Genomic DNA, 15,996 nt, shown 5'->3' on the forward strand with positions numbered 1-15,996 from the left:
AATAATAAAGTCGCAGGGCAGCTTGTGGCGAGCTTTTTGGGGAGTGGTGACCCCAGTCCAACTAAATTCCATTCCATAGTCCTAGTTTAGATTTTCACATTTTCCATAGTTCCTACGCATTAACCGGCGATCATCTCTGGGCAATTACCTGTGGTTGCCCAGAGATGGATCCTATATTCTCTTAGGGGCGTCTACGTGTTGGACCTGTGTCCCCACGCAAGCCTTCCAAAGGACCGGGTTCTTTAGAACCCGTGAATTATTAAAGAGAAACATAATAATAATAAAAATAAATATTTATTTACGTTTATATTTTTATTTCTTCGTTCTGGTATCGAGGCAAAGCGCGGCGTGGCGCTGGCGTGTTGAGATATAGATTTTTGAAAATATTGCGTTATGTGGCGGAATTAAACACCGCGCTTTGCCAAGACCCCAGGGCGAAGAAATATAAATGGAAATATAAATTTAAATAACTATTTCATCACCTCGAGTGGAGATCGAACCCACTACCAGTCGCGTTTAGAGTCACACTTTGTGTTCCTGCGCCACGACTAGTTTTTATATTTCATAGTAAGTGTTATATGTTTCTATATTATAATTAACATAAATATTTTGATTAAAGCCGGAAAATGAAAAGCAGACTCCACCAGTAGAAGATCCCAAACAGCTGGAGAAAGTCATTCTTCATTTGGTGACAGACCTACCGTCTCCAAGAATAGATGATGGGCTTAACCAAGAACCACTAGGTAACGGCGGAACATCTTCACACTTGGCTATAATTCCTCCAAGAAAGGAAAAAATCCACGAAGCAATAGAAAAAAGTTACAGTGTTATCCGATCGTGCTATTCTACAATGGCGGGGAGAAAGAGAAAGAGAAAGAATCCACGGAATTGTGCTCCAAGAGGACCTCCACCCAAACAACAAAACTTATACACATTTACAGATGCATTACAAATAAATATGCTATCAAGGAGTACTTTTTACGGACAGACAAACACGAGCAACAGAATGATCTACACGACCGCAGGTGGCATGCCTGCTAGGAGTATCTGTATATCGCATCCACACTTTAGTAGCTGCTTTTATAATGACAACAGTGTCTTACCAGAACCTTCACCGCTTACTAACAACTATTCATATCTCAACAATGCCAACAACGATTTCTTTGATGTTTCGCTAAATTTATTGGATCCCTTTTCATCTCTTTCATTGGACGATATAAACGTAATGCCGCTTGATTATCCAGATTCTTTGTGTACGCCGGCCCCTCTCACGCCGTCTTCCCCACAGCCCTCGCTACACTACCTGTCGTCACTACTCATACAACCAGTAACCTCAGGGCCACCAGTACTGTACCAACCTCCAGTGCCCCACCCACCTTTACCCCCACAACCACCGGCATCTGCAACCCCAGAACCAAGTACTAGCAAAGGCAAGGGCAAAGGTAAAAAAACTTGTTATGACAACGCTGCTGTCAAAAGGAGTAAGGGACAGGAAAATACAAAACAACAAGTAAAGAAAATAGAAGAAAACGGCGAATCGCAATTGCCTAAGGAAATCGAAGAAATGATCACCCGGGAATGTAAGTATTAGTCAATTATTCGATTTTGTAACCATCGTGGCGCAGCGGCGCAAGGGTGTGACTGTAACGTGACGGTTGTGGGTTCGATCCCCACTCGAGGAAGTGAGATATTTATTTACGTTTATATTTCCATTTCTTCGCTCTGGTGTCGAGGCAAAGCGCGGCGTTGAGTTCTGCCACTCATCACGCAATGCCTCCAGAATTCGGCAGAAAGTAGAGAACGGAGTATCTTAACACTAGGTTCCCTCTGCCTACCCTGCTGTGTGCGGGATACAGCATGAAGCTGATTTATTTGATTTATTTATTTTAGATTATCTAATTGATATTCTTGTTTATGTTATAACTTCTCGGTTAAACAAAAATATATCCTGCTAGGAACTGAAAACAAAACCATCAAATTGACAGTCAGTCAAGCTTCCAGTCGTGTTGACAATGATTCCGATTTAAATTTTACTTTTGCTTATTTTGAGTTTCATATCATTTGCGATAATAATAACATAAATAACAATTTAATGCAATTTAAAGTGACCTAATGGCATAGAAAAAAAACAGACGAGACGAGAGCGAGTCGGGCTCGCCCACCGACGGTTCCGTACCAATATTGGAGTTCTCGAGATTTTTCTGAAATTCAAACTAGCTTAACCAGAGCCCTTTCATCTCATACATTTAATTATTAAATACGTTTTGCCCCCTTTTAAGGCATTTTTTAGGAGCTAACCACAAATGGGTAGTTTTCAGATTTTTCCTACACTAGTGCTTACTACCTGTGGATGCTATCTGCCAAATTTCATAATTCTAGGTCAACAAGAAGTACCTTATTAATTTTGATTCCCTTCATAGTGTGGAAATATATTTGCCACATAAACATGCATACAGACTCTTAAAAATATTTAATTAAACACGTGTTTCATAATTTTTTAGAATTCACTTCCTAAGGGTGCAAATAAGTGGTTGAAAGTTTGTATGGAAAAATCTTTAAATCGACACCGATTATTATAAAAATTTAAATTTAGACTCTTAAAACTATTTCATTGAACTCATACTTCGTGGTTTATTTTAATTCACCAACTAAGGGTGGAAATAAGCAGGCGAAGCTGCGCGCGTCCGCTTCTTTCATATAAAATCCACTCTTTTCACAAGAATATTATGTTTTACTTAAAACTGAAATTTGCTATAAACTTACCTTATTATATCTTTTCTTTTCAGTTTCTCACAGTACATGCATGGAAAACAACGGTGTACTGCCGTCAGTTGATATTTTGGTAAATATCTAAGCTAGTAAGGCTTATTATATGTATAATCATAATAAGTCTACTATATATTATATATAATAATATATATCTATATTATTCTAATTATTAGTATATATTTAAATCTATATTATTATTATAAATCTCTATCTATATTATCTACTATCATTTATACGCTACGCTAACAAAAACCTTTATGAAAAATAATTATGCTATACGGAATAAAAAATAAATTATTATAATATATAAAGTATATAGTTGGCATTGCGACGGATTCTTGCGTTTGTGAAATTAATGAAAACCATTGTTTCTGATATGTCTAGTCTATCGATGACTTCGGCCATCGGGATATAAATATGGACTATTATAGCACTAGCATAGGTACGAGATATATCCATTAAAATATTCAATAATACATACATATATAAAATAAAAGAAAATAAACACGGCTTAATAAAGAAATTGGCTTTGCATTTTTAGCTAAGGAAAAAAACTTAATATACAAAATTTTAATAAAATTACAATATATTGCAATGATTTCGAAAAGGACATGTATATTTAGTTATATTAGCTTAATGTATTCCAGACGGACGGACAAATAGAAAGAATACTGGACAAAGCAGAACAAGTTGATGGCGTTTCGAGTAAAAATTTTAATGAGGTATTCCAATTTATGCAAGATAATGGAAGATATTTTGAGATGACCTCTGAAAAAAGAAAAGATGGTGAGAAATCAGCAATCAAAGACCTTTACGAGTTTACGGAAGACGAAAGTGACACAGAATAATGTCGAATTATCTAAAGTGTCTGCACTTCTCAAGTGATTTAATTTTATTCCACACTAAGGAAGGAAAATTACTAGGAATCATTGTAGTTTGTAAGTTCTGCAATAGCGATAGCTACATCAGATAGCTACATATCATATGTGAGTTAAACACATTAAAAAAGAGAACTTCAGCACTTATCTATTATCCATACAGAACTGGCTGGCTCCAGTCAATTGCAAGAATTTAGGTATTGAAATATAATTGTGTTCTTTAGGTGTAGTTACGCCATGTATAGCATTGGCTTTTGCCAGTGATGGTTGAGGATTCAAAATCCACTTGAAAATTATTGGACATATTATAATTGCTTTACGTAAATCCACTTTTCTTTATTAAGTGGATTATTACATGAAAAGTTAACTCACTACATTCTATTTCCAACACGTAAACAGCTGATTTGCTGCTGCAAATGTATGCATGTGTAATGAATGGTCATAGTATAATAGTATATATATATATATATATATATATATATATATATATATGTACATAAAATATGTATATATTACATACATATATATAGGTACTCGCACGTATATATATCCTTTTATTTTTTTAAATTAAGTTTTTGCTCAAAAAGATCTCTATTCTTTTATAGTTATTTGGCTACATCAATTGCATGTACTCGTAGCATTTGAAAAAGACAAAGGTTTCGGACTTTTTCTTTTACAAATAAATTTTTCTTAATTTTTATTTGGATATAGATATAATACTATATTCATATTTATCATATTTTGGCCACGAGCCAGGCCCGGCCTTCATAAAGACTGAATATTTTTGTTAGTTTTCTATATTGTGGATATTAAGATTTAGATTATTGTGCGTTATTTTAATTCTTTTTTTTTATTACAATAATCACACACAACAATCGTTGTGGGTGATAATAGGTATTAATGGTTTAACTTAGGTTTAGGTTAATAAAATAAAAATATAAAAAAATATAAGAAAATACATGAATATACTTTTACCACTAATTTTAGTGAATAAATTTTACAGTTTCATATGTAAAATATTATAAAAAAATACATTTAAAAATATAAAAAAACACTTGCGAGAGCGGGACAAGGGTCCAAGCCTAGATAGGGCTCCAGAGAGAGGAACCTCCGCACAATACGCGTCGTCTCAAGTAAAACTGCCTTCGTAAGTAAATTATTATTACGCTAAGTATTTTTGATAAAAGACTTTTTTATTATATCTCGGAGAGTTATTTTTTATATTATTGTTACTTTTTTTCATATTTTATTTTCAATGTTATGTTTCTACTCGGCACTCAACCATGTTGAAATCCTCAAAAGATTCTTATGTTTCTATAGAATAATGGTTATTATTCATTAGAATATATATTTGTATATCGAACTTTAAATACTTTTAAGCAACAGAGTATTTTAACATTGTTATAATATTTTTTTCTGTTTATATGAATAGCAGTATAACATTATACTCCTATTCTTATAAATGTTATCTCCTGTGGATTAGATCGTAAGATTCTCATTTTTTTTAAGTTATACTTCTTTTGGCGCACTACGCACCATGGTTTTTTCCTGTTTTTTACCACTTACTTATGAAAACTTACCAAGATAAATGTGTGCAGAAAGCTTGTTGATTAAACGTGAATAAAAATAAAATAGATGTTTTATTGCCGATCGACCGATATGCAATTCAATGAAGCGTTCATGGCGCAGTGACAACGTGAAGGTTGTGCGTTCGATTCCCACTCGAGTAAATTAATTATTATTTATTGATGTTTTACATTTCTTCGCTCTGCTAACAAGGCAAAGCGCGGTATTGAGTTCTGTCACTCAACACCTAATGCCTCGAAAATTCGGTGGAAAGTGAAGGGAAGATAGTGTCTTAACACTAGTGTTATCTTCAAAATACTGGATGATGGAAAATAAACGAGTTATAAATTCGGAATCACTTTTATTTATATTTTCTGCAATCTATTAGACAATATATTTATAACAATTGGTGGACTTCTACTTTACAATGTATCACAGCATTACTCCTAAGATCTACTTCATAAGAGATGAGAAGCCTCTAATGATTGAGAAATGTATTTGCCAAAATTAGGAAAACTGTTTTAGCCTCTCAAATTTCCCTTCATTCCATTTTGCTATTTTCACAACATAATACACAATGCTACCAATATTAGTCAAATTCTATTACACAGTTAATCAATTGAAATACTTTTAACCTTCGGTAAGTATAGCATAAGGTGATAGGTACTTTATACGATTTAGTAATTTGTACAACATGATGTGCCACCATTTGTCAAACGTTATATCACAGTATTGCCACCCGTTACAGTGCTACCATAACAAGCCCACAGATATACACAGATAAACTATCTTGCATTTATAAAAGTTAACACTAGGTACTAACATTATTCCCTCTGCCTAACCCTGCTATCTGCGGGAAGCAGCGTAAAGCTATAAAAATAATCTCGATAAAGTGTTTAAATTTGTGCAGTGATAAGTTTTGAAATATTGCATTATACAAAAGGCCTACTCGATTGAGCTTTATTGAGAAAAAAACCACGAACGCAGATTGTCTTTCTTTTCTTCTTTATATCCTACTCTCAAAACTTGAAAATCATGTAGTTCAAGCATAATGAGTGAAGTTATCTATTTTTTATGTTACAGAACACTTTAATAACTCACAAAGTTAAATAATTGGACTATTAGAAGAAAAATAATAAATTAGGAATATAAACCAAAACAAACATACACAAAGATTTCAAAATAATCATATGTGTCAAATAAAAGCCAAAACAGCATCATCCATTTATTTATTGAAAATATGAATATGTAGTGTCGCTACACTAACAGATTACATTAAAATATACACTTTAACATTATTTTACTTAGTAAATAGAATGGATGAAATCTTACATTTATTAATAAATCAATGAATGTTAGTGAATCTAAACTTTAAATGTTACTTTTTAGATAAGTAATATCTATCAACATCTAGCAACATACTCACAGTCTTAAATCTTTTGACTAGATTTATTGTTAATGGCAAAAAACCTAAAAAAAACATTTATTCCGTCAACTAAATCGTTAACATTCTTGTGATTATAGTTGAGGAATTTTAATAAAGAAAATAACTATATGTTAACTTAAAATAAACATTTATATACGAAAAAAAAATATTTAAGAAAAAAACTATTTATAATTCTCTCATCTTCTCTAACTCCCTAATTACAACATTTAACTACACCTGTATTTACTTATAAATACATCAGAAATAAGCAAAGACCTATGAAAAATAGATGGCAGATATCTGTGGTCGACGTTTAAATGTACACTTTAGTAAATTTTTCAAACCAAAATCAGTAGTGAACATATTTAATAAAAATTAAATTAACTCGGTTCATAATAAAATGTAATCTATATATATTGCTAGGATGTAGTCATGGAGACAGAAATTATTAATAACATAGTTCACGCGGGTGAAACCGCGGGCGGGCGCTAGTATATTATTATAAAACTACAACGAATAATGAATACTACAAAAATATAACACGAATCTACATCGATGTTCACGTTGCAATTCCATCACAGTCGCTTTTATAAATTTAATTAGAAAATTTTAATTGCATGAGAATTTTAAAAGATTAACATTCTGGTCCAATGAGTGGTGCGGAATATCTTAATAGTAATAGTATAATAGATAAAATCTTTATAGTAATATTATAGTAGTCAGTTCAGTAGAATTAAAATTTTCCAACTATAATTTTAAATTAAATTTACAAGGACTCTTATCTACCTTTAAATGCCTAATATATACAGTTCTCACACTTCACAAATTCTCACCTAATCAAATCAAAATATTACATTATAAACATTTCTAATTTTATTTTATTTTCTAATTTTAATTAGTTTGTTTTAACCAAAATAACCGTAACTAACAACTATAATAACTATTACTAACAATTAACAAAGAGAAGATCACAGATAATCCACAGAGAGAGAGAGACAGAGAGAAAACTATAATTAACAACATTGCCATACTTTAAGTAAATCTCTTAATAAGAAATATTTAAGGAAAAGACTGTCAATAAACCAATTTACCGAGCATAAACAAAAGCAGTCATATCCTTCCGACGCAAACAATCTTTTTTGTGGAGATAGACAAGAGAATCTGGAAATAAATATAAAATAAATTAAATTTAAATAGTTAAATATTAATTTTCTATCAATTCAGCGTTAAGAATACATCAGAATTAATCTTGTGGAAATGTGTTCAGGACAACTAATAAGCGACTGATAAGGGTGCGTTGCTTACGAAGGGAGTCAATTTTACGAACTTACGTTCATACCGCGATATTTTCAAAAGTAGTGATTGGATTAAAATGATAAATATGTTAATTTAAATTTAAAAGAATAGGCTTTAATAAAAAAATACATTTTATATACTTTTATAAAATTTTTGAACTAAAAACACACTTTTTGTCTGTTTTGTATACAAATAATAAATAAAACAAAAATAAGCCTGAGCCTCTCGGGTAAAGGTCTGTCACCTATCACAGATTGCATTGCTGATTCATCAAAGATTGCCACCTATCACGATCCGGGGCCATATGCATCCATTTTGACATAGCTATTTTATTAATATCATCAGATATAATAAATCAACATTTCACCTCTTATCCCATTTCCACTTCTCCCATATCTTGGAAGTGTCTGCTGTCATGGACGTTAAAGCAGCGAACGGTCCTCATGTCGTCACGCTGCACCTTCAGAACCAATAGGGCACCAAACATGTCTGAAAATCAGTTGTAAAGCTAATTCTATATAAAGATATGACATTTTTAAAATATAATAAATATTTAGTTTATTCTAGTATATTATAGGAACATTGTGAACATAGTAATATAATATGTCACTTCAATAACTGTATTCTATACCTTTCAAAAAGAGTAACAGTAAGCTCGCGTGGGGTTCGAATCCAAAGTCAGTTTCGTTTACAGTCTCACATTTGTACCAACACGCCACGACTGGCCTCAATTAAGATTTAGATTACGATTTACTCAGAGTGTAACGAACCCGCCCGGGCCGCTAGTATTTAATAAGACATATAAACTTACCTTGAAGCTCGAAGAAAGAGGCTTCCACCATAAGCAACTCCAGATAAGGGAAATCGTAAGGGATCCAAAGACGGCGGTTGCGCAAATAGTTGAGAATATGACGGAACATCTTTCCATCTCTATCAATGAAATAGTGTTGTTTCATTGTATCCAACACAATAGGGATCTCGCCAGAAAACATTTTTGCCAGCTTTGAGCCCGGGCAACTGTAATAAAAAAAATATACATATATGATATTTATATAATATAATTCAATTCGTTTTATTATCACGTTTTTTATTAAATTAATTTTTATATTTTTCAGTTAGTTTCTCCAATTAAATCAAGAAATACACGATCGCGGAAGTAATCTATATTGAAATTGATAAAATAGTATTTTTTTACTGTTTTATGTATACTAAGTGTATACAAATTTGAGATTAAATATCGTTGTATACAATTTAATTTATAATAGTTATATCAAGTACTTATTTAATTTGCTGCTTGTTCATATACAAGTGAAAAGTTTGACTTTCTTCCAATTTTGGGGACATTGCAGGTTGGGCCACACTAGGCTTCAAAAAAATTCTTAACTAAAAATAGAACTCACAACGTTCGCAAATACCAATTCATAACTTAAAGGCATCGACAGATTATTTAACTGGTATCCGTATCCCCTTTGTACAATCGTCGAGATATATTTTTGTGCCCCCGGGGGGAGCTGATTAAAAGAGCGGTGGAGTGCCCCAGGACACCCAGTGTAATATGGCCGGCAGCGTCGCCGGGGGCACCATGAGTCCGACGCAGATAAAACAAGCGTATTTACAACACAACCTACACGCTAGTGCGCTAGTGCTGCCCACGTTACGTGACTTCAAAATATTTTTTATATTATGTTTCTTTTTATTTGTTTATAATATATTTTTTTATTTTTTTATAAATTTTTAGGCTAAACCATAAGAGTCTAAGTGTTTGAAGTCTTTGTTTAACTTGTTGTTAATCTTGTTGATTTTTTTATTACATGTTATAATAAGAAATCAGTAAATACTTTGAAATAATTACTATGCCAACTAAATATACGCTACAGTGAGATTCGTTTTTTAGAAATGTAAAAAGGAAATAAATATTTTCGAATATTTAGCAATTCCTAGAATATGCACACTTGCACACATATTATATTGATAACCTCCTTTTTTGAAGTCGACTAAAAATATAATAATGTTTATTATGTATATACTTATATTTATTATAGTGTTTTACTATTCAGCCAAATGTTAGTAGTTAATACCTACTCAGGTAAAAAATGCAAATCCAAAAATGTCAATTTATTTAACTTTAATTTTTCCATTCGAACCAACAGTTCCTGAGATTCTGTAATCTATCAAACTAGCAAACTTTTTAGCTTTATAATATTAAATATAGCCTTAAATTTATTATAACACAATAAAATTTACTTACGAAGTAAGAGTTTCCAAAGTAGACGTATAAATTACTCCGCCGACATCTATATGAACGGGGGCTTGGTAGGCCGTCGGTGCGGCTACCCGTGGCAATGCCAGTGTGGGCTTCCGATCGTTCAAGAAGATGTTTGAGGGGGAACGAATGTGGTTATGAATGTTCATGGTGTAGCCTTGAAAAAAGTAAACAAATTTTTTTTAAATAAAATTATTAGATAGTTACTTTTCAGTGTTAAGTGTGGTGGAAATGTAGATGAATTAGCTTCACGCTGCATCCCGCGCACAGATGGGTAGGCAGAAGGAACCTAGTGTTAGGACACTCCGCTCCCCATTTAATTAATATATTACACCATAAAATACATATATATATATATACATATTTTTCACATGCAATAAAGTTACATTTTCTAACGTACCTATATAAAATATACGTGTCTATTAACGCATTTTCTGTCGTCGTCTGTTAACGCATTTTAAGGAATTAACGTTTTCGGATTTATTGTTGCAAATTTTGCAAAATAGGTATATTTTATTAATAAAAAAGAGTATTTTGCATTGTCTAATATTATTTTTTATCGTCGCTCACCTACTGCAGGATAAGTAAAAAGAAACCTATTGTTAAGACAACTCCCCCCCCCCCTCGCACCCGAATGCGAGAAATTGCGTACACACACGTAACCTATTCTTTGTATTAATTACCATACAGAAGAAATAAAAATGTAATCAGAAAGAAACTTATTTCTTCTAAACCAAATATGCATAATAATATCAGTAAATAAACTAAATTATAATGTAATTAATAATATTTAAAATAAATCACATAGTTATTAAGCTCTTCATTAGCTCCTACGTACATACAGTCAGTAGTATATAGAATGCATCATTTAATTTCGGTATGTACCGAGTACTATAAAGCATTGGTTGGTTATGCTAGGGTTGCCATCTCCTATCTTTAAAATCCAGGATTTGAAAGCAGACCAGGACATTTCAGTTAAAAACCAGGACTGTATTATGCAAAAGAACAATACTTAATTTTCTTTATTACAGTGCACTGAAAACAGGGTTAATGAATATTTTAACATTTTTAAAGTTATTCCACTCGCCCACCGAGGGTCCAGTACAAAAATTAGAGGTCTCCAGGTTTTTTTGAAATTCACGCTTAGTTTAGCCAGAGCCCTATTATCTGATACTTCACTTGAACTAGCGGCTTTAACACCAAAACTTTGCCCCCCATTTAAGGCTAATATTTTTTTGGATCTAACCCGACTTTTAAAACATAAGTTGTTAATAGGCCTTTTTAAAAAGTCAGGACGATATGTAAAAACTATCCAGGACAGTCCAGGACATCCAAAAAACCAGGACGTGTCCTGGGAAAACAGGACGGTTGGCAACCCTAGGTTATACGAAACTGGGCCTAAGGCGACACCGCGGGCCGTGCTGTACCCGCTCTATCAATAGTTTATATTTTTGCCCCGGGCCCCTCAACAATCTTGTCGATTTAAATATTCACTCTCAAAAGGATTAAAATATTATATTATTTAATATTAGTTAGTTTTTTATAGTGTAGTGTGTATAATTTAAATCAGCTTCACGCTTTATCCCGCACACAACAGGGTAGACAGAGGGAACCTAGTAGCACGGAGGGAAATCAGGCGTGCGGTCGTCGCGAGCAGTGAGGAAGGCACTGTATTAGCACTAGCAACCCGGCGAGTGAGCTTCTAACAGCTGTTGCTTGTACGGTCAAGCGGGAGCCGTATTGCTCGCTAGGCGCGCGCACCTGGATTTCCCCCGAATATATAAAATTATTAAGCAAAAAATAAATAAAGCGCATGAAGAACGACCGCCACATCTTCTTATTTGTAAATTTATTATTACTATTTTTTCTGATAAATAAACAAAAAGGAAATGGACCACTTAGACTGCATGCAAATCATTTATGCTTACCAAAAACAAGAACCAATTATGGGAAAAAATCTATTATTTATGAAGGAGCACAAATTAACGATAAATTACCTTAAAATATAAAAACATAAAACAAAAAAATATAATTTTAAATCTAAATTATAGGAACACCTTATAAAAATAAAATAGGTCAAATATTACAATTACAAGTGTGTATAGTAACAGTATGGAGTATATGATATTGATTTCTTTTTTTTATTTACAATGTTTTGCTGAAGAAATAAATAAACTCTTTAACAACAAATATACTAATATGATAATTAAATATGAAAATATATATGTATGTGTATTAGATTTTTTTCACTGTTACCATAAGTTAGACTATTTATTGTAATACTATAAATGCATGCTGTGTCTACACCTAGACAAATGCAATCACGTGTAATTACTATGTTTATGATTTTTTCTTTATGTGAATGTATTTTGTTTTGTGGGCCAATAAACAGAAAAAAAAATAGATAAATGATCACAATGAAACTGAGAACGGATAACAAAATTAAAATACAATCAAAATCGGCACATCCATTTAAACTAATCCACAAGTTATCCTTAAAAAGTTCAAGTACTTCCAGCAGAACCGTTAAACAAAATTTCACTATAATTATTTTGGGTGATCGAGATATGAAAAATAAAAGTCCCGACTCGCCGCCTTTGGCTGTATGTACCAGTGGAGTATGTACGATGTGGACCACATGTATTATTATTATTTAGCAGCAATATTTTATGGGACGCGGGCGGCGCCCCCTGCGGCGGTGGGGGCCCGAGGGAAAAGGCCTGGAGGCGTCGCCGTGGCCGCCGGCATCCACGTTATTAAGGAACACCTAGCATTGCCCGGAGCCAACCGTTTCACCGGAGGCCCTCATCTACAGAACAATCATTTCGAAAATTATTTTGAATCTGCCGTAAGCGCTCGACTCAAGCCGGCTTGGTAGGTAGGTATATAACGAGAAATTTGCTATTATTCAGTTTTTTCGATACTAACGCGTAATACGGATGCTATTTTAACTCGATTTGATAACAAGTAATGGAGTCAGGCCCGAGGCGGAAGAGATCAAAAAAATTTTTTTTTTTAATTGTAGTGAAAATATTGTTCTGGATTCCAAAAAAGTACATATGCTAAAAGGACAGCTCTTAATTTTTATATTAAGAGGTTAGAGGTGTCTCATCGCGATTTCCATTTCCCATAGAAATAACAAGGAGAATTTTGTATTTTCCATTTGAAACTTTGTTGCGATTAAACTAATAGTATCGGTATTAAAAAGAGAAAAAATATTCTTATAGGAAATTAAATGATCTACAAAAAAAATCTTATACGTTCTTAACTTACTTGATTCATTTAAAAATTACCAAACATGGCGGCATGGTAGTTGTCACGACAAAGCTCTTAAATAAAACAAATAGTATTGACGACTGTAGTGCAACTAATCATAGTTATTACAAACAAACCGAAAATTTCACTAATTTTTATAATTAATCTCACAGCTACTGTAATAGTATACTAAAAAAAATATCACCTTTTTTTATTTATCGACGCCATTTGCCACGTGCGCCATACCCGTTGATTTAATTACGTTTCCCTACATGTATATAGAAAATGTTGATATACCTACTAAATTATTTTTGTAGCTGCACGTTTACATCGGAAGTGGAGGAAATCAACCCAAAAGTGCAATAAGAAAATGCGTAATATAAGATCGAAATAATCACTTCATATAATGTCACGCGAAATACGTTCACAATCGTGGATTATTTTTATTATAATCATTGTTTATATAAAATACTATTCCTATAAGAAAATTATCCCACATTACTTAAAAACATCATAGTAATCTAAAAAAAAAACTATTAGTTAATAGATTAGTTAATCTAAATATGGATCGAAATATTTAACGAATAAATATTAGTTCATATAGCCTAAGGTCTTCCAACATCACAGTATTCTACAAAAAAATAGTAGAATTAAGCCCACTTTGTTATTTTCAAACCTACCTACCGGTTAACACCAACGGCGGCGGTTTACCCTCAGATCGAAAAAAAAATTGACTAAGGATTGCCACGCGGCACATTAATTATTAATGATATTTTTTTATTATTATTAATGATAATGAATCTAAATATGGATCGAAACATTTAACGAATATTTAATAGTTCATATAGCCTTAGGTCTTCTCGAGACGCATACTATCACACAGAAAATAATTTTAAAATTACAGATTTATGAAAACAGCACATTATTCATTGTCGCTTGTTCGCTTTGCACCTATATGTAGTTACTAATCTAAATTGCTTCCAATAAACTACATTTATAAAGAAAATTACAATTAAAAAAAAATGTGGGTAAAACTGAAATATTAAGAAATAACCAAAAAAATATATAATAAGAGCAATGATCGCATATTCAACAAAAACAATGTCATAAATGTACATACATAGGAAAAAAAATTATAAAATATGAACAAAATCGACACTTACTGAAATCGCCAAACTTCAGACCGCGAAACAATGACGAGATGTGCCGTCCACACGCGTCGGATGTATAGAAAACTCTGGTAGGAATTCAACGGTCGAATGTCGAACGAAAGGGACAATCTAGGGACGCGAACAAAGTATCGATACACTAGGGTACATTGCTTTTCGATATCGATACTTTTGTACTTAATACTTTTTATTCGATGTACTTACCATTGACAAAAACTAGAAACTGCCTGAAAATAAATATATTTATTAATTAGAAACAGAAATATAGAAATTATTTTCAGTTTAGGGGGTAAATTCTACTGAACTGTGAAACATGTGTTAATGAAATATTTTTAAAAGTCTGAATTTCAAATTTTATAAAAATCAGTGCCAATTTAACTTTCAACCTCTATTTCACCACTTCAGGGTTAAAATTTTTCAAAATCCCTTTTTAGTGGGTGTCCACGTTAAGAAAATAAACGTTTGTCCAAATTTCACGTTTTGTATCATCAGCGGTTACAGATGGGCGGTCTTACCTCAGTCTGTGGGAACATGAAACATCTCCTTTTATATGTATACTAGTGGACCCGGACGCGGCTACGCCTGCTTGAACTATAAGAATATTTATTAAATATTATATAATATATTTATTTTTATAAGGATAAATATCAAAATATAAGTTGATTTTGGGTGACGTTTTCTTAAAACAACAAAGAAACTTAGCAACGACGGTTGTTATTAACATGGCAGAATAAATTGCATGTCAAATTAGAAAGTATTTTAATATATTAGTATATATGTGTAATGTAATGGTATATAACCTATAGCACTTCTGAAGAATGCAGCTTTCATACAAAACAAAAACATAGTAAATCGGACCAGTAGATCCAGAGACCTTAGCGTTCAAACAAACAAACAAACAAACAAACAAACAAACTCTTCCGCTTTATTATATTAGTATAGATAGATTATACTTTAATATTAAGATTTTATTAATATTCGCTCATTTAACGAAAGGAACGTCTTTCTTCTTTGGGAGGGATTGGGAGGGATCTTTTACACTGGTTTATATGTTTCTTTTAATGTTGTGATATTATGTATTTATTTCTGATGTACAATAAACAGTATGTTACTTTACTTTTATTAGCATCGGTCGTAACTCATATTTACCTATGGATCAACGCGGATCTAAGGGAAACTGAAACTTATTTTGTGTAAAGTATCGATACTTTCCATTCGATATCGTGTCCCTAGGCGAATCTGCTGCCATCTACAGCGTCCAACTAAACAATCTCTAAAATGGGCGGGAAATGATTTTGAAAGTTTAAATCATTTATGGTATAATAATAATAAAATATAAATGCAGAAATAAAACGAATAAATACTTTATACTTT

General features: G+C 32.4%; 2 protein-coding genes across 3 annotated transcripts in view; one reads left to right on the forward strand and one right to left on the reverse strand.

The window, feature by feature from the left end:
- Positions 1–4,331, forward strand: part of LOC146527271 (uncharacterized) — a 44,293-nt gene extending 39,962 nt beyond the window's left edge. The window contains exons 8-10 of one of the 2 annotated variants that reach the window (XM_085205856.1): positions 620–1,580; positions 2,787–2,842; positions 3,417–4,331. In XM_085205856.1, the coding sequence (XP_085061982.1) occupies positions 620–1,580; positions 2,787–2,842; positions 3,417–3,617 (1,218 nt within the window). In that variant the 3' untranslated portion in view covers positions 3,618–4,331. Of the gene's footprint in view, positions 1–619; positions 1,581–2,786; positions 2,843–3,401 lie in introns of both variants that reach the window. The other variant, XM_085205855.1, reaches the window with a different exon arrangement.
- Positions 4,332–5,138: 807 nt separating this feature from the next.
- Positions 5,139–14,774, reverse strand: twz (BTB/POZ domain-containing protein twz). Its single transcript, XM_085205857.1, has 5 exons — positions 14,617–14,774; positions 10,184–10,355; positions 8,747–8,952; positions 8,303–8,424; positions 5,139–7,800 (listed from the first exon to the last, which is right to left on the reverse strand). The coding sequence occupies exons 2-4, from the start codon at positions 10,345–10,347 to the stop codon at positions 8,306–8,308; spliced, it is 489 nt and encodes a 162-aa protein (XP_085061983.1). The 5' UTR covers positions 10,348–10,355; positions 14,617–14,774; the 3' UTR covers positions 5,139–7,800; positions 8,303–8,305.
- Between the last annotated feature and the right edge of the window lie 1,222 nt (positions 14,775–15,996).

The sequence above is a fragment of the Heliconius melpomene genome, chromosome 21, assembly GCF_056956725.1.
Source record: "Heliconius melpomene rosina isolate 202511_hmr_F chromosome 21, ASM5695672v1, whole genome shotgun sequence".
NCBI lineage: Eukaryota > Metazoa > Arthropoda > Insecta > Lepidoptera > Nymphalidae > Heliconius > Heliconius melpomene.

Coding starts and splice junctions, on each gene's coding strand:
- twz (XM_085205857.1), bottom strand. CDS start 10,347: ATGAACATTCATAACCACATTCGTTCCCCCTCAAACATCTTCTTGAAC. Junction 8,953..10,183: donor ACTTTGGAAACTCTTACTTC/GTAAGTAAATTT, acceptor TTTTTATTACAG/TTGCCCGGGCTCAAAGCTGG. Junction 8,425..8,746: donor CTCTTTCTTCGAGCTTCAAG/GTAAGTTTATAT, acceptor ACTGATTTTCAG/ACATGTTTGGTGCCCTATTG.